General features: G+C 40.1%; 1 protein-coding gene across 5 annotated transcripts in view; it reads right to left on the reverse strand.

The window, feature by feature from the left end:
* The window catches only part of pou6f2 (POU class 6 homeobox 2), an 81,454-nt gene that overhangs the window by 52,637 nt on the left and 1,429 nt on the right, over positions 1–27,388 (reverse strand). For 3 of the 5 annotated variants that reach the window (XM_030756039.1, XM_030756038.1, XM_030756035.1), the window contains exons 3-5: positions 27,062–27,170; positions 20,905–21,092; positions 3,777–3,874 (exon numbers count right to left, since the gene is read on the reverse strand). In XM_030756039.1, the coding sequence (XP_030611899.1) occupies positions 3,777–3,874; positions 20,905–21,076 (270 nt within the window). In that variant the 5' untranslated portion in view covers positions 21,077–21,092; positions 27,062–27,170. Of the gene's footprint in view, positions 1–3,776; positions 3,875–20,904; positions 21,093–23,806; positions 23,945–26,747; positions 26,836–27,061; positions 27,171–27,388 lie in introns of those variants that run through there. The other 2 variants (XM_030756036.1, XM_030756037.1) reach the window with 2 other exon arrangements.

Below are 27,388 nucleotides of genomic sequence, written 5' to 3' on the forward strand. Positions count from 1 at the left end.
AACAAATCCCTGGTACCACAGAATAATGTGCTTGAAATACACAGTCTTTTTTTTTTTTTTAACGTAGCAGTACTTTGCCCTTTTGATGAGGGATATAACACATCACTCTCGTGTCTTCATGTATCCATTCATTCATATTAGTTAAAGTGGAATCGGTGCAGTCATACCCATAGAGGAAAAGATAAGTTATCACAAGTATCGCTCTGAGATATTTTACACACTTGAAGCTCTCTTTAAATGTATTTTCTGAGGAAGTGCGGCTGGAAAATACACCTACACATTTTTTTTTTTTTGCTGAGAGTTTTAAGCCAGAAATAAGAAGGTCTGTACCGTGGCTGAAAACTCCACAAACACACACAAAATTACACATTAATTTGCATTTATGGTCATAAAGCTTTCATTAAATTATGCCAGCATTTGAGGATGTCAGACTGATTTTGTACTGAAGATGTTTAAATGTGGAATTGCATTGTTTGGAGTCAAATAATAAAAGCGCATTGTCACTTTGTGTTATGTCCACAACAAAGCAGGCTGCTTTGGACATTAGTAGGTAAGCCTGGGCGCACTGTGTTGACTCCTCCACTGTGACTTAAGTTCACAAACCTTTAACTCCAATTGTCAGCTATCTGCTTGTGTTTTGCATGGTGTGTCTGCAGCTTGCACAGGATGCAGAACGGGCTGACTGGTGTGAAGCGGCCCACCCTGCTCTCGAGCCTGGTGCTTGTAGGTGACAGGCGTGTCACTGTGATAACCTTGTGTGGTGCAGAACGCTCGCACCCACTCCGACATACATGTGATCACAGTTTACGAGGTACAAGGTCACGTCGGTTTAAAGCCAAAAAGCATGGCTAAAATATCTGCACTAAGCGACAAATGAATACCAGTATGTTTCTGAGCTGTTAAAAGGATAAAAAAAAAAAAAAAAACTTGTAGAGGTGAACGCTGTTGGCAGGAATTTTCACACGCACGCTGTAAAGGATTCCTCTTTCTCAACATTTGCTTTGATACCCAGCAACAGTGCATAGCATATGACAAACTGACGCTTCTGACAGCATTCAAAATGACATTTGCCATTAACTTTAAAAAATGAATTAATAATTCGGGAGCTCAAAGAATCCTCAAAGGACACTAACAAAGGCGACGCGTTAGCGTTAGCTTCAAGTGACATATGTTTAATCTCAGTTTTTTAACTAAATTTAATCTCAAATCGAAGCAGCACATAATCAAAGACGCTCTTTGAACATTTCATCTCTGAATCAAACAAAATGAGATTGCCAGGCTTGACAGTAAAGACAGCCTCACATGGAAGGGAATAACATTAAAAGACAATTCTGCAATTATCAGATGTAGCCCTGATTTATTTATCATTACTGGCAGCTTTGGAGAAGCAGACAGCTGTTAGGCACACAGGCAGCAGTGAAGAGAAAGCACTGTGGAGATTCTTTAAAGCACGAGAGAGCTCTTGGTGTTTTAGGCTGTTTGTTGCGCCAGTTTAAGCCTGATTATGATCTTCATCTGCGGTGAGAAGGCTGCATATGTGCACGTCAAAATCTGAGACGAGAACAAAGTTAGTGAGAACATAATTAGCTCAGCTCTGCAGCCATACAGTAAGTGAATTCCTTGCATCAGTTATCTGGATTTTACAAGCAGCTTATGTTCTGCCTTACATTTTCGCCTGATCCTCTCACTCGCCCTCTCCATAGGTGCTGCTGGAAAGCTGCTGTACAGTGCTTGGCAGACCTGACAGCTGAGTGCTGCGAAGTGGTCTCCTAGGGGCCACACGGACGCACAAACTGGGTGTGTGTTGGGCTCTGGAAGGGGAAACAGCCCCACTCAGGACTAGATGTGGTACCCAGCCTCTCTGCCCATCAGGGGAGAATAGGCCCTTCTATCTGCTTGGCAGCTCTGGCACTGAGAAATTGCCCATAATCACCCAGATAGCAGACTTTTGTCATCCTAACTGCGAGTGGGAAACAGAAGGAAGGTAGATTCATGTTGGGTAAACTACCATCGGATAATGGTTGTTCGAACAATATCCGGCTCTGGAGCGAGAATCTATCAAAACATATTGATCCTGGAACAAGAGAATTGGGTATGGCATGCGGAGCGCCTTTGTTTCTGAAAAGTGTTAGCTTCACAGAGACTGTACTGACAGCATTAATATATTAGATGGTGACTGTTGAGAGCCGCCTGCTGAGGCTCAGACTGTAACTGCTGCCTGCTTGAGAAGCTTTCTTCCTTCTGTTTATTCTTCTGTTTATTTCTTACCTAATAGTAAAATAGCAGCTTTGACCAGTGAGGGTATGTAACCAGAAAGGTGCTTTTAATTAAGCACATTTTTTATCTCCACTTACAGCAGACTGACTCTTTCACTCGAGATTTCTCACCCTGCAAACCTTCCCAACAGACCTGAATTGCTCTTCTTACGTCTCAGGTTTCCTCTTTTGTCTCTCCTGATGAGGATTGACTGTCATTGACTAACACTGAGTGCAGGCAGAATGGCCTTATTAAAGAGGGTGGAGGAAACTTGATGCTCTGTGAGTGTGTGTGTGTGTTGAGCAGTGACACTGAGCAACACTAATGAGATAGATGTTCATTAAACATCGCAGAGCCACCAGGCCAATAAATCCAATCAAATAGGACAATGCCTGATTGAGCTATTAACAAGGCTGCAGGCTCAGGCTCTTTGCTCCCCTCGTTGTTTTGACAGGCCCTGTATTGTCAGCTCATTAGTGCCACAACTCAATAACATTTGAAGATGATGTGTAGTGATTAAATACTTCAGATTTTCACATTTTGGCTGTAAATAATTCACGGTGCAGCATTCAGTTAAGGCGTTCATGGGTTTTACGTGTTTTAGTCACCACGTGCACTGAGAGAATATGACTATGAATCCGATGCAAGTTGGTGCACTTAAGAAAATGAAACCATGCTTAAGAAAACAAGATGATCCAGTCTGAGGTCACATGGAAACATTAAGTCACTGTGGGCTGTTGAAATTATAATAATTAAAAAATATGAAGAAAAATCTTTTTTTTTTTTGGAGACTTGAGGATATAGAGATATCTTTCTTCCACTGACCTGGTGCCAGCAGTGAAAAGCAAGTTCTGCCTTGGTTCTTTATGAGAACCCGCCCACATTTCAACAGGCTTGAGAACTGAACAGCACGCAGCATTTTGTAGCAGCATTTTGTAGCAGCATTTTGTAGCAGCATTTTGCACATTTTTTTGGCACCAGCGCCGCTCTTTTCAGTGGAAATGCATGAAACTGGTTTGAAATTAGGCACCATGAGTGGATAAGAATGCTATAGGAAAAATAAAGGCTTTAGCTTGTAACTACAAGAAATTGAATTTTTTTCTGTGCTTCTCTGAATTATTTAAAGTACCATGCATAGACTTCAACCCTAATTTTTATAATACTTAATTTGATAACGTGTTGTCAATTAAATCAGTCATGATGGAGGAGACATTTGAGTGTTTAATTCTTAGCAAATAATACCTAAAGCAAGTTTTAAAGCATTGCATCTAAATTATTTCATTAAATTAGATAATTTAGAGAACAATTAACATTTGAAGGAAGGGCTCTTTGTGCATTTGAAGGGTCTCATCTACCATTTTTTGTAAGCGTATTCCCTGATACTACTTCACAAAGAAAAGGCAAATGCCTTTACTTTCATTTACTAGTTTTCTTTTAATTAAATCCTGCCTACGCTCTGTCAGCGTAATAAAGGTTTTCATCAAGTCTCGGTTCAGGTTGTTGTACATCTTCTCACTCACCTGTGGACCCATTGGGTATCCTGGGTGCGTCTGGCCCAGCTGACTCTGCTCGGAGGGACTGCTGCTGGCGTCAGACTGAACCGATCCGTCACGAGCTCCTGAAAGAGCAACAGGCAAAGAGCCATGTAGAAAAGTCCAAAGAAAAAGAAAAAAAATCCACCTGAGATTGAGATGAGTGTATAAATAGATAAATGCACAGCACACACTACACTGAAATGTTACAACACAGAGTCCCACACAGAGCAGAGGAGGGCAGCTGGGAAAGGGGGGAATTTGTATTTAAGTGCTTTATCAATAACCGCTGTAGCACTGAATAAATTACCAACCAGCCGAGAGGCTCATTGATGGGGGATGATGCATACTGGCGGGTCCCCGATGGCCTAGATTACCGCTGAGAGATAGAGCTCCACCACAAATGCTGGGGCCATATTATTCAGCCATTTACATCACTGAGTATCACTCATCTAAACCCACCACACCCCCCCTGCTCTGGGCCTGCAGCTATGAGACACAATTAGACCTGTTTGCTACGAGGGCAGAGTGGAGCAGAGCAGACAGGGACATGATAATAAGCTTGCTGATGGCTGCGGGGAAAATAAAGGCCACCGATGATTGGTTATCAAAGCAATCCCTATCTGAGAGAATCTCTCGGCAGTCCTCTGAGTGTGGACTGCTCTCAAAGGTCCAAAAAGCTGATTTGACCCTCACCCTTTGACCTAGATGATATCGAGATCACACAACGCCTTATTAATGACACTTAAGGAGACTTCTTGATCTGGGAGAATTTAATGGTGATTAAAAAAAAAAAAGAAGACTCTACAGTAAAATCAGGCTGAAGTGTAGCAAGAAGAGTGGATTTTACAATTACATACACACTCTTAAAAACAACATCAAAGGAACTGACAAACACCTTATAAACAAGGCACAACACACACAGTAACCTTCTATTGATTTTCATGAGAAGACTTCAAATATGAGAGTTGAAAAGAAGCTGTTTCATGGTTCAGAGAATTAATGTGTTTTGAATAAGTTAGTCTAAGTGAACGTGCAGTGCTGCAGAAATGTAATCTTGCAAAACTATTACAAACAAGGTCCCTCACTTTCTTACAGTCTTCCTGTCAATAGTGTAGTGAATATCTACTCGTGGATTAATCTTATTGATGCTAACTGCCACGTTTTATGATATTAACCTTAACCTGGGTGAACAAAGCTGCCTCCGATTGACCTTCAAGCACTTATCTGAGGTATTTAAGAGTTTTATTTGGAGACGTCTTTATCAAGCAATCTTTTTTAGAGGATTTTTTTTTTACATTGTATAATATTTTGAAAAAAAAAAAAAAAATCATCAGAGTGACATCCCATCCTTTGCTTTTCAGCTTTTCAATGTCAAAGGACATTTTTTTTCTGTCTCTTTTTACTAAGTTTAGTTTAGTGATTTCTACAGAGTATAGCAAATTTTCACACCTCCTTTGAGTATCATGCATGCTGTTAATTAATAAGCTCTTTTTTTTCTCAAAAGTGCCTCATGTATGTAGTCTAAAGGCCCTGAAAACCATGTCATGAATTTTCTTCTTTTGTCACTTACTAAGAGTTCGATCTTATGTGAGAACTTTTGCCAAGGGTAAATCAGCTCTGGGAATTTCACTTGAGAGATTTCTGGGTTTTTTTCTTCTGTTTTCGCTGCTCATCTTTTTGCCTTAAAACGTGATGCCTCGTGCTATCATGCATCATTTAGGATTCAGCAATGCTTGAATCAAAATCTGATGTCTGCTTAAGTTTCTTATTAAATCTGAACCAACCGCACCTACAGTATCTAAATGAGGAATTTTTTTTTAGTACAATTTTTCTAATAAATGACTGAAAAAGTTTCATTTTGAACTGACAGATGCTTATTTTGAGTCGAACACATGTCATATTATATCGAAGATTGTAGTTCTGCTTGATTCTCAGGGGAACAAAATAAATTGCTGTCATTTTTAATAAAGACATCTGGCATTAATTGGCCTTTTTTGCACTGTAGCAGTGGCTGGTTCTTGTTACATTACTCTCTACAATACTTCAGATTCTCCAGAGTGGAGAAATACAAAAAAAAAAAAAAACTTTTGGTGGGTTTTTTTTAATGTTTTTTGTTCAATTATAGTGTAAGTGCTTGCTCATACTGCACATTTTATTTCCTGTAGTTACTTCAAATTAAAACCTAGTCTGTGTTCCTACCATTAAATGCTCTTGATGCAGCAGGATGGGATTAATTAGTCTGTTGCCACAGATACAGTATGCAAATACTGCACTGCTTTCATTGGTTAAGACTTGGTTACCTCATCTGGCAACACATGACAGCTAAACAGACATTTATGTAAACAGAAATTGTAATAAAGTTAGAAAATCAAGTTTTAGTTTGAGGTCTAGAGATTTGGTAAAATGCGTATTTCCCAACACCAACCACTGAGCAGATGAGGCTTTCAGGCGTTTTAGGGGTTGATGAAGGATTTTGTTGCCAGGAGTTGGCTGACCGGTCTCTAGTCTGAGCACATCAGCATCTGAGCAGCAATGCTGTGTCCGTGATCTGCTTCTTGAACAGATCCTGGACTAAATCTGGACAGTTGTGGTAGTCTACCTTCAGGGATGGCTGTTTCCAAAGCAAACACCAAAACCATTTCTGGATGACAGAGTCACAGTAAAAAGTGCACATTTTGTTTGCTAGTTGGCTGGTTTGAAAGTCATTTACAGCCTCGTACTCCAAACACTCACCACCTGGTTTATGTTCCCTGTAATTCTTATCTGTAGATCACACAGCCACGGGTAGACGAAAATAATATTTTTCTTCATTTTGTCATTTCCTTGGCTATTTTTTCTTCTTCATTCGGCTGCTCCCTTTGGAACTCGCCCCAGTGGATCATCTGCCTCTTACTCTGTCCCTGGCATCCTCTTCTGTCACAACAACCCTTTGCATGTCCTCCTCCACTGCATCCATAAATCTTCTATCCAAACCATCTCAAACCTGCCTCTCTAACTTTGTCTCCAAAACATTCAACATGAGCTATCCTTCTTATGTACTGTACTCATTTCTAATCATGTCCCTTCTGGTCACTCCCAAAGAAGATCTTCCAATCTGCCACCTCTGGCTTTGCCTCCTTTTTATTGAATATTCAATATAAATCTTGCACCTCCACCCTAAAAGGAACTGTTTAACTTCGAGGCTCGTAGACACATCCTTGATTTATACACAAGTGGCATCTCCCTGTTTGTCACTGAAAACCAACAGGCGTATACAGGACCGATGATAACCATGATATTAGAAAATAAATAATACACCCATGATAATTATTGTACACTTTTGCACTGTTATCCTTGCAGACTCTCTACCTACGCTCGTATTCTGAGTATGAATCACTTGCACAAATGAGACAAAATACACAATAAACAAAGTTAAAGGTGAATCTGTCTGAAGAAAATATTATCATGCAGTCTTTTGGCTACAAGAGAAAATCTGCTGTTTGTTATGTGAAAAGTGAATGATTCTTGCTATTTACTGAGCCTTAAACAGACTGAAGAGCTGCAAAAATACGTTATTTAACTGACATCTCAAAGTAATTATGTGATAAATATGTATGCAGTACTATTGGGGGACTGGACAACCTGTGGTGCAAGAAACAGTTTTTCCAATATTCTCTCTAAAACCTTAGTAAACGTTTCTCTTTTGGCTGTACTCTAAAATTTGAAGGTTTTGTTACTCCTGTTACTTATAGTTAACAAGTCAATTTACAGGCACAATCAAAGTGACTTACTTATTTCAAAAACACAGATGTACAAAAAGAGGTTACGTGCCATGAGGAATTTAATAAGCCCGACCATGTTTTGAATGTAAGATACAAAAGCCCTCACAAAAAGTTAACAGAACATCTCTTTAAATGCACTGTATTTCTCATAAAACAAGTCTTCCCTGAATAAAATGGCAGATGAAATCAAACCACATGAAAATGCATTTGAAGGCCACAAAGCCTTGCTAAACTGCACAATGTCAGCAATGAATGAAAAAAAAAATTAATCACATTTCCACTGAAAGATTGATTTTCTTAAATGGAATATCACAGCTTTTAAATAAAGAATAAATTCCTGATGCATTGTGTCGTTTTATTCATGGGCTTTTTTTTTTTTTTTGTTAAACATACAGGGCATGCAGTGGTTTCTAGTCCTTTTATGAAAGCCTCATACAAAACGTACTATTCAATAGCCTTGCCAGCAAGATCTTATTGCCTGTCAAGTATATTTATGCAGTACATTTTAAACTCTCCTCCGCCAACTAAAATCATTTCATCTTTGCATAAAATCCAAATAATTGGTGAATGGCATGACCCAACAAATGAACCTCAAGCATTTGATGGTTGATGTGAAAGCCCAAGGGGAAGCCTGCATTTCTAGCTGGTTTCTACCTCTGGCTGGCTGTCCCTGCTTCCCGATAAAGGTCCACATCCTCTCGCTTATCAACCTCGCAACGCAGTGGCTTTTTTGACAAGCCAGTCTCTTTTCACCAATTATTTCACCCATTACAGATCATGTTGTGCCCGGCCCCACCCTGTGCACTCAGTATCTGGAATTAAGATCAGTCTGAGCATACAGGAAATACTTTGTGGCTGTATTACAGTCAATAAAAAAAGCAGAGATACTACAATGCCGTCATAATCTGCTGTTATGTATTTGGAAAAGCAGAAAAATAGATATTATAGGGCCATAAATTGTTGCACTGGATGTCATTAGCCGTATTGTCTCTAAGCAGTTAATTCTCAGTTTGAACCTTATCAAATGAAAGCAATTTCTTCCCTCCAGACTTGAAACAGCCTTATTTTCATTTACTGCAACTCAAACTTTCCAAGCATCTCAAAGCAATTCTCAAAATGCAGCTGCCACACTGTGATAACAATAACAAACTCAGCAGTGCTACTGAGCAACTTCTCCGCCAGTGAATTATCCAATTACCATCATAACAAAGTCAATTAGCTAAATGAGGATATTCATCTAATAATGAAAGAACAACACTTTATAAAATCACCAATAAGCTCCAGAGAGTAGGGCTGATGACTGTAGTTAAGATATAGGTTGTGAATAATGGATTCTATCTGATAAACAGTGCGGGAGACTTAATGAATAACGATTCCTTGATGCCTTTCATTGCATCATTTCACAATAACTTAGAAAGCTTCATCCCCCTTGCAAATATCTGTAACGTTAACATGTTTATCGCAGGAGAAAAAATCGATAATAAATAAATACACATGCACATCTCCCCCCAAAGGATTTGTGTAATTTCTTTAACTAAATTAAATAGCTGACAGGAGAAATACCCGGGGAGTCAATCTTCAATTCTTTTTTATTACTAAAATCTCTGTACACGTTTTGCTTTTCTTTCCCTAACAAAAAAAAAAAATCTACTTATCCAGTGTGAATGATTCTTAAATGTATTTCCAGATGGAGATTAATACTGCATACAGAGGAGAAAAAATGGAGTATATCTCGATCAAACCTTTACTGAAAAGAAACGCCTTTGATGCCCTGAATATACACAGGTCACACAATGGATAAAATGGAATGAATGGACGTATTGATGTGAGGAGAGATGAAAGAAGAGGCCAAACGGATGAAAGAACAAGCGTTGCACATTCAGCATAGCTTTACATTTATCTAGGACATTCAGGGTACATCTCTGTTGTATTTTATGACTTCTTAAACACTTTAATTGCTGTTGTATACAGCTTCATTTGAAGCAACAAAAGCACCCTTTAGCCCATAAATGTGCATACACACATGGCTTCTTGGCCTTGACTGCTTACATGAAACAAGTTTTTAATTAAATCTAAACTCATTCTGACAGTGACATGATGGAAACACAAGTGCAAATTCTTTTTTTTTTTTTTTAATGTAAGGGAAATAATTATATTTTTTACAGGGCACAGAGTGCAGTTTGATGTGAGTTATGCCATGGAAATATTGCCAATATCCACTACTATATAAATTCTCTCTCATTGATCACCAAAGTGGCCACTGGAGAGCGACTTTCAATGCCACACAAGGCAGAAGGCCTCTCAGGGCTACGTGGGTGCTGAGGGAGGGGGGGCACAAAGAGCTATATTTATTTGACTTCATTCGGCCTGTCTTAATGCAGGGAGCCCCAAGGACTGCACCACAAAACAATTAGCCTGGATTTCATAAAGCAATCAGCATGCCACCTTGTCTAATGCAACCGCTTCATACATTGACAGTCTGTATAAAGTGGGTGTTATTGAAAGCTTTGTGTTCACGTTAGGTTTCGCCTCAGTGCATTTATGAATCAATTTTTGCCCATAAAAGAAGCTTTAACACTTAAGCTATTTTAGTGGAAATGCATTATGTAAGTTGTCAAATGTACGAGAGGCCCGGTAACGATTCAGGCTCTTCAGAATGAATAGCCAGCCCCCATTTTTATAATGGTCCTTTTGAAAATGTCTGGCTGAGTGCATGTGTTTGCTATTAAGATGCTGTCAATCATATTTCCACTGAAATCTAATCCACGGAAAATAATTTCACATTTTTTAAAAAGACTGAAGATTAAAAGTTAATTACGCCCTTAATTGTTTGCCGAGTGCAGCTACTGCCGCAGTGCAGCAACTCGCAACACGATAATGTGGTTTTCATCATCAAAAGTGTGTTGCGCTGTGGATTTGAAGCATTTATGTTGGACAGCGATATGCGGGCTGTTGGAGCGTAAAGGATGAGCACAGATAGACAACAAGTCACATCATACACAGAGTTTAATTCCATCAATACACAACCAATTGTCCCAGATTGTTTGACCATTGATTTTGTTAATACCACTTGGAAAGTTGATGTGGCATTGCAGCGATCCGAGAGAGACAGACCATTTCACTTTCATTTTTCTATCTCAAGCACCGTGGAATAAAGTCTAAAAAGTAATGTTACACCCAAGGCACAGTGCTTTATAGAAGAGAGCAGCCTGTAATATGCAGTGTGAGCTTTATAGTGATTTACTTAACTCCTTGTAGAATGCAAGAGAGCCAGAATCACCAGTGATTTAGCTCAGTGTTTCATTACTCCCACCAAAGCCCCCAACAATAACACAGGGCATAATCTGCTGCCAATAACTCCAGGTGCTCTTAGTCAGATGGCTCCCTCTGGACCTGCAGGGAAGTAATACTCTGTTTAGAGGCTGGGGTGGAGAAGCTGCAAGGGATAGGTCAATAGTGTTTCTGGGGATAGAAAATCACCAGAGACTGACTTTTGAGTGTCTGCCTGTAACACTATTAGCTACATTATGGCTACTGCTGCCGCTAGGAGAGCTGTCATTTCCTTAATTAAGAGCGCAGCGAGGGGCAAGAGGGAGAAGAGGCCACGGCAATCTCTGCAGGCCTCCAGCATTAAAGCCTGATTCCTCATCGCGCAAGGGCGGAGACCTTACAGGGGAGAAAAAAAATCTACCTCGTTCGTTATTCTGGCACAAAGTGGAATTATGGAGTTAGGGAATTACGCTGGGGGAGGTGCCGTGGAGTGTGCCAAACAGAAAGGATTTTACACCTCAGCAGTTCTGTGACTCTTTCTGAGGCCATACTTAAGCCAAAACCAGAGGAGGAAGATCTCAAAGGACAGAAGGACAGACAAAGAGGAAATGGATGCAGAGGAGTAAAAGGCAGGAGGTTATGTATGAAAACATCAGAAAATAGTACACTTCAGTTTGTAGAAGAAAGCCTGTAGTTTGTGATGAATGGGTGAGGAATATGCATGCAAACAATGCTTAACCCCTTAACTGGCAGCAAATAAAATCACCTGAAACAACTACATAACACCCTCTGGTTATTATTGGCTCTGAACAACCCATTTCATAGCCTATTAATCGGCTGCGTCTGGTCCGCGGGCCGAATGAAGTGCATTTATATGGCAGGCTAGACCCGCCCATTTTGACTGACACCTCATTCGGCCAATCATGTTAAGAAATGGGTTTCCCAGAGCCAATAATACTCAGAGGGCGTCACGTAGCTTTGTCAGGTGATTTGGTGCAGCCAGTTACATGATTGGCCGAATGACGTGTCAATAAAAATGGGAGGGTCTAGCCTGCCATATAAAAGGGACTACAAACGGCCCGTCACCGGGCCCTTGCCAGTTAAGGGGCTACAGCAGTAAGGGTCATGTGCTCCAATACTTAAGCTCTCACTCATGGCCACAGGTCTTCACCAAAAGGCTCTCTGACATGAGAGTGCTCTGCTCCGGCTCTTACCTGTCTCTCCCTTGATGCTGGAGTGGGGATGGAAGCGGCACAAACACAAGAGGGACCAGAGGGAGGTAAATTGGTGAGAAGAGGCGATGCCCATTTCAAAGGTCAAGAAGGAGAGATGGTGTGATGAAGAGAGGAAGCAGGAGAAGGGAAGAGGAGGAGGAGAAGAAGAAGGGGAAAAGAGGGCTTTTGTGTTGCATCCTCACAGGGGACTTGGGACACTTTGCACATGAGCACATCTGTTACGGAGCGTCCTCCTCATTCCCAAAGCAATGTCAACCTGATTAGCTCAGGGTTGAAAGAGGCAAATAACAATCTAAATTATTCTTCATCCTTTTAAGGCCATCAGTAAAGGCAGGACACTGCGATGAAGACTTGTCTTAGAGAGCTGTAAGCCTTTTAGGAGATGCCTGCTTCACTATTGCTCCTCCTCCTAAATTACTTAAATGATATTTGCTGTAAATAGGATTCTCCTGCCTGCAGCCTGCAACCCCGTGATGAAAAAAAGGCCTTCTTCACAATCAGTATCATACCCCTTTACTTTGTACAGACAGTAAACCCACAGCTCTTCAAAGTGAAGCTGAAAGCATTTTTAAGCAAAAAAAAAATGTCCCAAAAACTCAGTGGCTCAGCTTCTCTCTGTTTTTATATCATGTAAAATAACTAAATCTGGCTTTGGGTGGCTGGTTGAACAAAACAAGACCTTTTTACTATTTGCTGATGTTTTTAGACCAATAAATTAGACCCTGCAAACCACCTTTAGCTGCAGCCTTGCCTTGGAAAAGTAAAGACAGATTGAATTTGCTTAAAGGTCTACCTTTTATAGCTCTACATGGAAGCAAAAGTCTTTTTGATAGCCAGTGCAGCTAAGGCTGCAGCTAAGAGTGAGCCAATTATTCTAGCTGTTAATTCAGGCTATTAATTAAATCTTTCATCCTAGAAAAAACTAAAATACAGCTGGTTTCTACATTTAAATGTGGCTTTTCTCTGTTTGAAAGAGCTTTAATCTAAATATCTTTTAATCGATGGATAGTGGTTTAATAATAGAAGCAGTATGAAGATCTTAGCTTCTGTTAAAGCTAAGATCTTGATATTTAATATCAATTAAACATGAACTTCTAACTTGCATCTTCAAACTATAATCAGGTTAAGAGGAGGATTTTTTTTTTTTAAAGCTGCATCTGGTAAACTGCAGGACATTTAGAAGTAGCCGCTGGGGTATGAGGCCAGTCCAGCGCGGTGTGCATGAGTTTGTGTGTGCACGCGTGTGGGGGCTAGACACCCACATGTCATGCCTGACACATCAGCCTTGGCCCCCCAGGCTATCTGGCACTAATGCTGCCTATGTCCCACTTTCTACCCGTTGCCCCTCAAAGCCTCCTCTCCTCGCCCCCATCCTCACCCGTTTCTTGTGTCATAGAGGTATAATAACAATGGATCACAGCAGCGCTGCAGCACAGGCTCAATCACCACAGGATAACATCAGGTGATACCGGCTGCACAAAAGTATATCTTACCTCCACTGAACCTGAGCTAAACGGAGTTTATTTAGAAATGAGTTTATCCGGCCAAAGTATTAGTTCTTACTGTATTGCCCTGTTGTGCTGATATTTACAGAGCTGAGTGGGTACAGGTGGAAACAAGCAAATAATCATACAGCTAAAAGGCACCCCACCCCAGCCCACCACTCCCAGCACATTATTCTGGTGGAGCTGACAAATAGTGGAAGGAGGGACGTCAGGAAATAGTATTGCTTTGAAGTCCATAACTCTGTTCTGGAGGAAAGAAGCATCACAGTGTTATTCCTCATCCTCAGATATAAAGGGAAAAAACATAATAACTTCTCGATAGCCTGGATCTCCACTGCCCTATACTAGCTCTCCCCCTTCGCCCGCCCACACCCCCGCCTCATCCACCATACACCCACTTCTCCTGCCTCAATCTTTGGTTTCAAAGGAAGCGAATCAGCCAGAAGGACAGAAGGTTATGCATTAGTACTGGTCATTGCTCAAAGAGTGAGCGTTATAAATAATAAAGGCTTGTGAAGGACACAGGGGCTCTGGGATGCATCTCTAGTTCACGCCACACAAGTCAAAGACAAGACTGTAATTTCTATTCCAAAAATGTGACCCTTGCAGCTTCAATTACATCTCAACAACACAAACTGTGTCCGTGCCAGGAGATGTGATGCCTCTTTGTTAGCTCTACATGAAAGGCTTAGTGATATTGGTTATGGAGTGGATGCTACACATGCATGTTTTTTCTTTTTTTTTCTGAAAATTATTTCCCAACTTAAAGAAAGGTCATAACTAAAATAAATGCATACTCAAATTCAATTTATTTCCCCCGCAGATGCCCACCTATAGATCTTGTAATCTAGTCAATCTTCTCAACTTTAAACCAACAGAGAATGGGCAGAATTAAATTGGCAGGGATTTTGAAGTTTTACGTTTTGCTCAAAGTCATTTCTGCATAAACAAGCACCAGAAACGTGATGACCTTTGCTGCTGCTTGTAGCAAAAACAAGAAGTCCGCCTTGTGCTCATCCTCCCTTCCTGTCCTCCACGCCATGCAGTGATTGTGTTGCAGTAGCCACGGGCTCTGCGGGCACATTAGCAGATGTATTACACCTGCTTTATAGGCATGCATTAAGCTTGTTTTCAAGTTTGCGCAGGCAGCTGAAATCCCCATAATGAGATCCACCTCCCGGGGAGAGACTCGTTCCCTGTCGGTCTCCTTTATCCACTCTTATTTACTCAGCGTGGCCCATTCAGCGCTGGGTTTGCGCCACTTTATTACTTAACCTCACCACACAACATTACGAGGCTCTTTGCATCAGCAAGCTGCATATCCCACCGTGCATCCTGCTCGCTAAGCTGATTACACAAAAATAATAAGAAGCCGTGCCTCGAGCAGTGTGCGTTTGTGCATGCCTCTTTGTGTGATTACATGTGTGTATGAAAGAGATTTTTACACAAGACAGTGGTTTTGTCTCATAGCTCCAAAATATTACTACAACCAAGTATGGTAATATTCAAAAAAAGAAAGCCCAATGAGCAATTCAAATTTAAGAAAATAATGTTTTTGTCCATATATTTAGTACTTGATACAGTTCTGAGGTGGTTTCTCGGCATTTTTCAAAATGATTTGCCGCTGTTCGCTATTTGTTTGAATTTTTTAAATTTCACATTTTCTTACATCTACTACACTGTGAAACAAGTGTCCATCAAAAGGATGCTCAGAAACCTAACAAATAAAAAGCTCATACTTGAACAGTTTCAAAAGGTCCAAAACCAAATAATTAAAATTGGGGCAAAATGTTGTCCAGCTCAAATTATGTGAAGCTGACACCATGAAATGGTTAAAAAAACAAAAGGTTGATGAAACTTTTATTTTGTAGAATTTGTATAAAGGAGGAGTACTAGAACATTTTAACGACACAAAGCAATATATATGATTTCTTTCATGAATTCAAATTAGATTTGGCTGAGGTGCTCTTTGGATGGGACACGTGAATCAGAAAACTCCAGCTGTATTTACCTTACAATATAAAACACCTTGAGGCGACGTTGTGATTTGGAGCTATATAAATAAAACTGAATTGAATTGAAGGTACTTTCTTGGTGTTTCTCTGAGATAACAGAGCCACTTAAATTCTTTAACAAACAATTAAAATGGAATTGTCATTGGACCATCACGTTTGCCATAAAAACCCTGATGTAATTAAAATGAAGGGATTTTAACTGTTGTCAATAAGCTGTAGTCTTAAGGTCATCTCTGATGTTACTTTGTAAGGAGAAAAGTGTTACATCAACAGGCTTCCAGGATTAATCCATCATCTTTGCTAACAGCAAGAACGGACTAAATGTGAAAAATGGGGTGTTTTGAGGGAAAGAAATAAGCACTCGTGTTTAAAAAAAAACCTAATGGAGATTCCTGGGTTTAACTTATGTCTTTACATTTAGTGAATGTTTACTTAGAGTTGCCTCCTACCTGACTACACACCCTGTCAAAGAAGCTGCGACAGTGGCTCCATTTTCTTCAACTTTAAATTTTGCAAACAGCTGTTTGCATATCACAGCTCAACAACTGGCATGGCATAAAATCAAGGCTGCATTAGGACATTCTACCTTTAGCTTTGAAAGTGAACATATCAGAAATGGCACAGTTTGGCATATTTTACAATATGAAGTAACAACTTCCCTGGAGCCTGTGTCTGCAAGCAGCAGCAGCTGCAACCATAACCAAGCTGGATGCGAATTCTCCAATCTCATCGAAGTGGTAGATTGGGATAATTCCTAAGTCATTCTCATGATGGGATTAAAGTTTTATCTTCAGAAATTATATGACTATGGGCTGCTGAATGCTGACCTCCTCAAAGTCTGTTGCTGCCATCAGTATAAGATAACAAGGGTACCCCCATTTTACTGTGACCAGTTTAGTTAATCTAGCAGACCAGATGAGACCACATATTCTTTCAGTTAACTGAGAGTTTTTTTGTTTTGGTTGATGACAGAAATAGATGTGCCTTATAGTTTGTCTGTTTTTTTTTTTTTTAGTATATCTGTTAAACAATCTAGATTAGAGTCTAAGAGATTTATCAAAAACAAGCTGGTTCTAGTTAGTTATATGTAGCAGAGTCAAGTGGTGTCTTCAAGGTAAGCTGCTAACTAGTTTGTGAAGTACACAATAATTTTCCTTCCTCAATATAGCACTGACGTATCAGACAATCCACAAATATCAATATATTTTTACTCAATAAAAGCCAGTATTAGGCCCCAAAATCCACTGTTGGCCAAGCCCTAGTCCAGATGAAATTAACATCATTAATCCAGAGTGACATCTGACTCTAAATGAGCCCAACAACACTCAAAAGCAAGGTGGTGCATTACAGCAGATGTACCATTTGGGTTGGACTTTTTGTTCTGAATGACCTCCAGTATTGAGAATCAATGAAGATTCATTTTGTTCTTTTGGGGAGGGGGGGGTGTCTCTAGGTGACCTTTGTGAAAATGTTCCACCATTTTGCCAGAATCCGTATAAGTGCAGACCATTTCATGTAGACAGTAAGTGTATGAAATGAGTGCTCCTGTCGTTCCAGCCTGGCTCTCTTTGACAGCATGATGATAGAAGCGTCACATCCTTGGGAGAGTAAATGCAAACTGACAAGAGATGAGCCTTTGGTTGCTGAATATAATACCGAATTGTGCTCTGAGTGTCTTATTATCTTGTCTGTTGATGTCTGAAAGGGGGAGATTTGCTTGAGAAGAGAAGACAGAAACTGTACGCATCCAACACCATCTCGTCCTCTGAAAAAAAAGATTGCTTGCCCTACTAACCACAGCTTTCCCACCTAATGTCCACTTCTACTTGGAATAAATACAAGGCAGCAGGATGTTTGTGGTGCCTCGTAGCCCCTGTTACCTGAAGTGGAAGACTATTTGCACAGGCAAGCTTTTAGGAGGAGAACGACCCTTTCACCACTGCAGTAAGCATGTGGTGGGTGTAGAAGATGGACAATTTACTGTAGACAAACATGACCGCTACTGTCATTGTCTCCCACTGACTTCTTTTGGCACAAACTCTTATAAACAGTATTAAGGCTGTAACGCAAAAGTCATACATGAGCCCCACAGGAAAGGAAAGTTAGCTTTTTGTAGTCTTTACAAATATAAAAACACATAACTGGCACATGTAACTGCATCTCAGTGCAGACGTACATTAATATTGATGCTCAGCGATGCAAGAAGTGCTTGCTATCAACAGTGTTTTATCAAAAAAAAAAAAAAAACCCATCTGGTGTAACTTTATCTATTTCTTGGAGTCTGTAACTATATTCAAAAACTGTTTCAATCATGAATCAAACTATTTGAATTGTGTTAAGAATAGAGTGTGGTGCATGTGCATGTGTGCAATGAGCAGACACAGTGAAATTACAGCGGAACAAATGAAGTCTCAACATGATTTACATTCCCTTGAAACTATTAGTGTGCCGTCTTTTTGTGCATGTGCGTGTCTGTCAGTCAAGAAACTGGAGCAGTTCTATCAGAGATTTTTCAAAATAAGAGGTGTAAACCAGAACAAAGTAGTATTTTTCTTCTTGCGAATGTGAGGAATGAAAGTATGCCATTATCTCACTTTCTCACCACATAGCGCTGAAACATATGAAGAAAACCGCTGAAAAATATACGGCTGACTTTAAAGGCCTTTCTCAAGGTTTGGAGCATTAACGATCATAATAGAATAGTGAACTGGAAACTTAATACAATGTCTGTGTAGCCATGAGAGCTCCCTGCAAGCACGAAGTACAAGCAACTGCAAGTCAGTTAATGACATTAAAAAAAGAAAAAAATGAAGAAACAAAAGCGATACTTAATACCAGACCAAAATTGTCAACTTTTAAGGAATTAAGTCCACATCTGAGCCACATGTGTTATGCTCAGATGGCTTTGGAGAAGCTCCATAGACCTTACTATGAAGCTTCAAGGCAGGTTATGTGGAAATTCTCAAAAAATATTTACTTAAAATTTTAAAAAATGCCAAAAAACAAAATTTTTGCAGCTGGGCAAGCAAAAAAAAAAAAAAAAAAATATCAGGGAGGAGTCATTACCACCATCCCATGCTTTTCCTTTGAGTCCTGAAGCATTTCAAGAAAGAAAGATGCTGATTCTCTTCTTCTTCAACCCCCCCCCTTTCCTCTTTCTCCCTTCCACCAGAAGACAGGACTACGCCACTTCTCCTCGCTATTCCCTGACAGGTCGTGTGGGCAGCGGTTCCCAAAGTGAACCTGCTCCTGGCACAGCCCAAGGCTCTGCCACTGGGCAGAGAGAAAACGTCCCCCAAAATTCACACATTAAAGAAGACCGGTTCCGACGAGACGCATGTCTGATGATGACATGCCGTCAGCAAACATCGAGCAGAAAACAGAAAATTCTTCATCTCATAGTTCTAGAAATTACTGCATCAGTGCATGTTTTTCCTAAGCAATTACTCTATGACAAAAGCAGATTAATAGCATCAAATATACATAAATAGTAAAGCATCTAATGATATTTATTTTATACATGTAAGAGGTAAAAATAAGTGAGCAGTGAGAGGACTCAGACAGAACTAACCAGAAAGGAAGAAAGAAGGAGAAACTTGATGCTTATTAAACCAAATTGCAACACTTTTGAGACAAATCCTGCAGCACGCAGTTCTTGTTTAGAAGACTAGCCTCAGGTTATTCTTGAAATAAGGATTTAAAAGACAACCAACTCTCACAGATTGGGTTTGAGAGTAATATTTGGCTCTCCCTCCTCCAAATTCTTATTTTCTTTCATTCACAAATATTTGGCCAGCTCACTCTATAGGCATGCTGCTACACACACACACAAACACACACACACACATGCACACACACTCAGATAGTGACACATATTCAATTAACAGCTCTTATTAAATCCAGGTAAAGAAAATATGCACTGTTTGCTGCACCAGAAAAAGCAATTACATATCAAAAATCGCTCACACACAAACACACTTACACAAATATGGAGACAGCTTAACTTTCAGAAGTGCAACAGAACAGACACACAGACCATCAAAAGCTGAGAAGTTTGGATAAATATTCAAAGCCAACATCTGAAGCCATTAGAGAAGAATTTTGTCACTTGTTTTCTTCCACATAAAAAAAAGAATATAATAAAATAATATTAAAAGATGATAAAAAGTAAGATTAAATGATAAGATAATCAGCTTTTTAAGCCCTTCAGGTCTGATTCTAGAATATTATAAAAGGTTTCTGAAATAAAGCAGGAAAAAATAAAGTCTTGGAAATAATTTGGTATTTGGAGATGGATAAAACTCAAAAATGGATAAAAGCACACAATTCCCATTGAATTCTGTGAGCTCAGTTTCTCTCTGTGTAAGAGAAAAAAAATATAATAACTCTTCAAATATTCAGATAATAAAAGCATCTGAAGAAATAAAACAGTTTAGGACTAATTTTCATTTTTCATTACAAATTATAATTAGAAAACCAGCTAAATGATTATTTCTTTTATTATGCTTATTGATTTTATAACGAGGTTTGGTGATTGAGTTAAAAAGCACACACTTATCTAGACACAGCCAAAACAGTGTCAACACTCAATTAATGAGATAACTGCAAAAATAATGAGCATGCCGACTGAGAAACTGTCTGATTTTGAACACAATTTGCAACTTATAGACAAAAAACAAGCAAAAACAAAAAAAGGAAGTCTCAATTATGCAGAAACTGTAATTTTAGATGTGATGTGCTCAGGATCAATACAATATTTTCTGAAAAATACAGGTTACAATTAGGATAAATTGCATAAAGTGCACTTAAATTCAACAATGTTTAAATGATAGTTTGTCCATTTATATTAAGGGCAAACTATATTATATAACTGGACACTCTCTGGGATGTGAAGTTGGTGTTTAAGCAAAAATATTCAAACTACAGAAAATTAGTTTTTACAGGTCAGTTAAACTTTTTAACAGATTTTTATAATAAATGACACTCATACAAGGCTGCTCTCACAAAATACACAACAATATTAAATGCTTTTTTCCCCAATCATAACTTATTCAGGACTGACACTGCAATAAAAATCTACTGGAGCTTAATTACTTTTCTGCTTTTCTGAAATCTGTAGGACGATAAATCCCATTAACACTAATTTCACCACTAACAAATCGAAGCACTTGCTCATTGCTACACTTAGTTTGTCGCTGCTGACACCTGTCCCAGCACTGGACCCCCTCTGTTTCCAGCTGATCGCTGCCTGAACCAGTCCTCACTCTGCCCTCATCCAGCAGCTTTGAGGAGGAGAATGGATGGACGTGAGGTGCGAGTCGACTTACCATAAAGCTTGTTGGGAGTGCCCTCTCTGTCCGTGGCCTCGGAGGGCAGGAGCAGGGGCTCGTCGTTCAGATCGCTGTCTGGGGTGGCCGCTTTGTCGTCCGCCCGGAGTTCTGCCGCGCTCATGTCGCTGCGCAGGGAGAGCAGCGGCTTGCTCAGCTGCCCTGTAATCATTGGATCCTGGAGGGAGCTGGGAGCCCAGGTGGGAAACAGGGAGGAGAGGGGAGAAAAAAAAGAGAAAATGCCCCTGGTTAGATATGCTTCGGTGTCTCACCCTTACCGGCTCCTTCTCTATGCCTCTACTCACACTCTCTCTCTCTACCCAGCTTCTCCTTTCTATGGCTCACTCATCACTCTCCCTCTCTCTCCTGCTCCCTCCCTCTCCAGCTCTCTCTTTTATCTGAGGCTGGTGCTACCCCGCTGATACTGCCGGCTGCTGCCTGGTGAAGAACTGTTACGGATCGCGTGGCTTTGCCATTATACCCTGCAGTCCTAAAACGGTGATACATCCATCTCCAAGGGCTCATTACTACCTGACATGTGCCTCATCTTCGGCAAACACTAAGCTGACAGCAGTCTACAAAGAGGTCCATGGGCTGTGCGCTGATAAATAAATGAAATAAATCTAATTCTACAACTAAAAGAAATATATGAGCGACAGTACACACCACTGATTATATCAATTTTCACATAGTTTGCGACACCAGATGAGATTAAAGGTGACACCGTGCAGCAGAGTGGGACAACGTGAACTTAAGGCCTGATCTAAACAAGAGATGAAGTCACCGATGTTCCAAGATTTTTATCCCAATTATTTTCATTTTTGTCAGCACTTCGGAGCAAGAATGAAAAGCGTCTACATGATGTGATTAAAGTATTAGATTAAATTACGCATAAGACACGGCGTACTAAAAATACACATTAAGGAGAAGCTTCATAAATGGCACAAGATATGTAAAAGCTTCCATCTGGATGATTTATTTCCAACACTTGCACCTATTTTAGAGTCTAGAGATTTTTTGGTTTTTATTTTATGGAAAAAAAGGAAACTTTCTTAAAAGGAAAAACTTCTCTTACCTAGACAAAGCTCCAGAAGAAAAGAGGAAAAAAGAGTTTTAGGAAAGTCCAAATGTTGAAATTAGTCAAAACAGCAGCTAAAACATACCACCATAGCACAAGGACCGGCTAGTGCATGCTTTCTACCAGAAGCAGCCTCCTCAACCTTCCTGCATTTGAATGGCCACCACAGGTTCAAGCCTGAGGTAGCTTCCTAAGACAAACCCTGGAGATGTCACCTCCTCCCACCCTCTCTCTCCCTCTCTTGTTCGTACACACACACACACACACACACACACACACACACACACACACACACACACTCTCCCTCTCTCTCTGTCTCTTCCTCCTTGTGTCTTCGCACTGGAAAGCTCCTCAGACAGTGTTCATCCCACCTCAGGCTCTGAGGCGCAGACACGGAGCAGCAGGACTACGGCCTTCTTTCTTATTTATGAATCAAGTACAACCCAAATATGTCTGAGCAAAAGACAGGTGACCAACTCATATAGGCACAGAAAGAGGAAAAGAAGGGTGAGCCTTATCTTGCCCCTGCACCCATCACCAACCCCCACAAGGTCTATTAGGGTGGTCAATGAATTCCTACCCAGAGGGGCCTTTTTAATGTGCTCATCACGAAAATCTGCCCTCTTTGATATGACACATGATAATCTATGAAAATGTTAATCAATAGGGGTAGTTTAAGCTGTCGTTAAAAAAAACGTGAGCCGACTGGTCAATACTCATATCCCCAGTAACAATGTCACTAGTCATCAGGGCTTCATTTGTGGAGCACTTAAATGTGGGACACTGCGCATCAATGCACCTCCTGGCCCGCCGAGGTAAACACATTTTCCCCTCTGTCTGAGCTTGGCCACACTCTGCATGCATGTGGGTCCACCCCCCCCCACCTCCTAGCTCCTCTCCTTTGAGTTGCTTGATAGGTCCACTGGAGGGCAAAATTAATACCTAATTGAATCTTGCAGTCATCAAAATAATCAATAGTTTTTTATTATTTATTCTTCACAGTCTGTTGACTGTTTGAAAGCTCAGAGGGACAGCGGAGAGCACAGGCAGCCCTGAAATTTCTGCCGTTTCACAATGTAATTTTCACTGGGGCATGAGAGTTTGCAAGACCTATAAAAAATGAGAGCAGTGGTTTTTGTTAGAAGGTGGAGGAAAAAATAAAAGGAAAAATGGGAATCTTTGCCCCAGCAGCTACGATGAAAAATAGAATAAACAAGCTACTGACACTTCAGAGAAGGGCAGGGTCCTTTCTGTCCATCCCTCCATCTTTTTCCCTTTCCCCTTTTCTCCTTATTTCATCATATCAGGAGTGTGGCGCTACCTCTCTAATGCTGGCATTTCTCTTCCTGACAGACTCCAAACAAGTGCTGGGAATGAGATCAGAGCTCTAATCTTTCCATGGCCTCTGAGGCTCCAGGATAAGGGGGCAGCACATCTCTCACCATCTTGCGCAGCTGTTAATTACTTCAAAAGAGCCAGCTTCGCCTTATTGCAGTCATGCCACCAAATTAGATGTTTTTACTCAGTAATGAGTAATAAGATAACGCTTATCTTATTATAATAATACATAATTAAAAAAAAGGGATATTTAAAAAGTTAACATCAGAAAATGCATTACTGCTTCTGGGCATGTTATGGATTATTTTAATTTTTAAAAGTAACCCTCAGACCTCTGATTAGCAACAATGTGAGCTAGTGATGGCAGGAGCGGACACGAGGAGACTGGGGAAGGTTTGTCTCCTCACCCAGTCTGGCCACGGTTCGGGAACAGGTTGCAAAAACAAGGAAAAGCACTTGATGCCCCCCTCTTTGCCTCATGCTCACCAAAAGCCCCCAGTGGGCGGAGAATTGGTGGTTAGAGTGTCCCGAGCGTCATCAGATATTTGTGCTAAGAGCTGGCGGTTTTACCAGAGCCGCCCCAGCGTGAGGGGTCACTGGGTGACGGGTTTCAGCATGTGATCGAACACTCAAGGCTCTCCTGGTTCACAAACACAGAGAAAATAAATAAATAACACCCAGTGTAAGTGTCACGGTATCATTTTAGATTCTAAATGATCTATGGTAGTTTTTACTTCTACTGTGCTCCGGTCTCATAGTAAGTTCTGATAACTTACTGTGAGACCGGAAAGTAAAGTATACCAAATTATATGTGACTCCAAAAACACATTATTTTCTTATTAGGAGGAATTGAAGCAACAATTTAACCAATCAAGATCTTTCAGAAAATACAGAGTGTAAAATTAAAATTGGGCAAAAATTTGTCATAGTTACAGTGTGAAGACATAAAGATAGAAAGGTGGCTGAAGAGGGGACTGTTGCGCGGCAGTAGAGCTGCTGAAAAATCAATACGCTAAGTCTATCGAAAAATTTATCAGCAGCTGTTCTGATGGTTGATTTGTTTGATTAGTTCAGCAAACATTGGCTGCTTTCAGGTTATTAAATGTAAGAATTTTATCTTTTTTTTTCTCCATACACAGATTGTCATAGATTAGAAATGTTCGATATTTCCTTGAACTTAAAATACTACTTTCAGCTGCCCCCTTATTCACAAGGGGTCGCTACAGCAGGTAGCAACCCCGAAGGGACTTGCATCTCCTCCTGGGATCAAACTGGGGATCTTTCACTTGTGAGGTGAATGGGTAAGCCACTACACTTTGGGGCCACTAAGTTTGTCCTTGCGATTGATGGGCAAACTGATTAACTGAATATTGGAGAAAACGATCACAAAACTGGCCTTTTGGAATGAAACTGACAAAACTTTGGGGATTAAATAAATACACGTACTTCATATTTTTCCTCTGTTTCACTCCCAAACTGTAATATTCTGCAGCCTCCCCCTTTTCTTTTTTTTTACAATGCGTTGTAGAAGAAAAGTGCAAAAGAACCGCACAGTCTGCTGAAACTTTAACAAGGTTAATTTTGTACATATATAAATATTTAACCTCCTGAGACCAAAGCTCTTGTTTGGGATGCATTTTTAATTTCTCCCAGCTATTTGAGATTAGTTGGACCGGATAAGTATAAAAACTAAGCATCATCTTTGAACAGAAAGTATGTCCTTATATGAGACAATGGGGACACAATGCTTGACAAATTATAAAACACTTTATTGAGCAGAATGAAATATATGATGCAGAAAATACCAAAATGTAATCTCCCCATATGAACACTGAAGCAGTTAAAACATGTTTAGGGTAAGTATTAGGTGTGGAATTCAAGCAGAGCTCACAATTTTCAGGTTGTCTCTAATATACTGGCGACACATACAGGGTGATTTCAACCTGGGATGGGCTGCAGCGCACCAGTCTGTTCTGAAAAACGTACGACAGAATGAGGTTTATAATCTACCCAAAAGACAAAATTCTCTTTCATGCTTTCTTTGTCCTTAAACATTAATGTAACGTCAAACCATGAGCTTGCTTTGTCAGTTAACACGACTTTTTGAGGTGGCAAATGTTCTCTATTCTTTGAGAAATCACACACAACAGCTTTATTTCACACTATCGCCGCTTATAAGTGACCTAAAATGCATGTAAATGCTTCGATTATCTGATTTGTTTTGCACCTGTATTGACCTGTGCAATGCAAAGACACAGACACTGATATTAATCATATCTGATCTCAGCAATTATTAACCTGCTTTAAGATTAAAATATGGCTTATTTTATATTTTGAACTCATTCGTTTCTTTTTAAGGAGGGATTTGGACAAAATCTACAACAAAAAATAGATTGTATGTTAAAATAGGTAAAAATAATAATAATAATAGTGTTTTATCATTTTCTTTTCTGCCTCAACTGAAACAAATGTAACTTTATTCAGTGGAATAAATACTTAATATTTACACTGTGTACACAGAAACATCACATCAGCAGAAATGTAAAAATTACTGATCGTTTTGAAGCACTGATTATATATCATATGTATATGTGGACGCGCTGTGTTGGGCGAGCATATTGAGATGTGTAATGTGGTTTTTTTAGATGATGATTTGTCTCCCCCTTAGGGTTATTAACCAAACTGTTCTTCTGTCTGTCCTTGTGTACTTTTTGCCTTTGTGCATCCAAATGTCTACAAATGCTGTTAATAATGTAAAATTACTCCTGGAAAAATGCAGCCAATTTGTATTATTTTACCTGTAGCATTGCTAACTGATCTAACAGACTGTTATTGGGACCCGTGGGTCAGGGGTGTAAATAGGCAAGACTTGAGATGATTTTTCTTTTCACGCTCGTTAATATGATCAACAGTTATCCCTCTCTCCTCCACTAAAGCTAAAATGCTCCCCAGCGGACGGTCGGCGGGTCAGTGAAGGCTGAGGGCTATCAAAGCAGTGTATTAAAAGGAGCTCTTTGAAGCTTGTAAACCACGGTGCCCAGCAGGTCCACAACAGATAGACGCCTCTGATTGGTCAGGTGTGTGTGTGTGTGTGTGTGTGTGTGTGTGTGTGTTTTCTGCTGGATCGATCCACCGAGCTGACATTCTGGAGCATCAAAGCTTTCGGTGCACTAATCTGACTCCTCCTATGAGGGCGAGGGTTGTTTTTATTATTTTCCTTTTTTGTCTATGAGATGCTTAAACTTTAGACCGGCTCTTGCATGTTTATGATAGGAGAGCGGGCAAATCACATGTTTTAGAGGTTTGAAAGGGAATGAAAACAAATCAAGCTTGGATACTGTAGTTATCAAGCAATAAATAATGCAAAACTATAGAGAGGAAGATGGGGAGAGAAGCAGAGAAACACAGGGCCAGCCATTGGACATACCACTGGCAGCAGCAGAGGAGCGACACCGCAGAGATTCACACACTGCTGCTCCTCAAAGTCAGTTTCCCCTCACACTGTCTCTGGAGACCTGCGCCACATACACACTCATGAAAGGTGTGAAAATCTGATTTCCCAAAAAGGATCGGTAATTCTCTGTGAGGGTGGAAGCCGCAATCAATAAATCATTGCTAAGCAGATTGTAAAGAAAAAAAAAATTATTCCCCCTTGGTATCAGTGCATTAGGATTCTCCTGAGGATGGATGAGGCAAGACAGGGGTGTGAGACAATCTCAATAAAGAAGAGGCAAATCATACCTTTGGCATTCATCTGGACTCAGGCAAGCAGCTGTCAGCAGAGTGACGGAGGACCACGGGAGCCGACCAATATCTGAAGGGTTTATTTAGCCACCATGTTCAGAAAAGTCTGCAAATATATAAAACAAATAGCCTAATTATTACTGGAAGACTTGCTCACTGTGTTTGCCTTATTAGGGGATATACAGGTATAGAAGACAACTTGAGGAAAGTGCTGTAGTTTAGTTTTTGATAAAACTACCACAGATTTTATATCAGAAGGGGGAACAATAAATATTTTTGGCTACTAATTCTCATCAAAATAATGCACTTTGGGTCAATCCACAC

Source organism: Archocentrus centrarchus, chromosome 20 (assembly GCF_007364275.1).
Source record: "Archocentrus centrarchus isolate MPI-CPG fArcCen1 chromosome 20, fArcCen1, whole genome shotgun sequence".
NCBI classification, from domain to species: domain Eukaryota; kingdom Metazoa; phylum Chordata; class Actinopteri; order Cichliformes; family Cichlidae; genus Archocentrus; species Archocentrus centrarchus.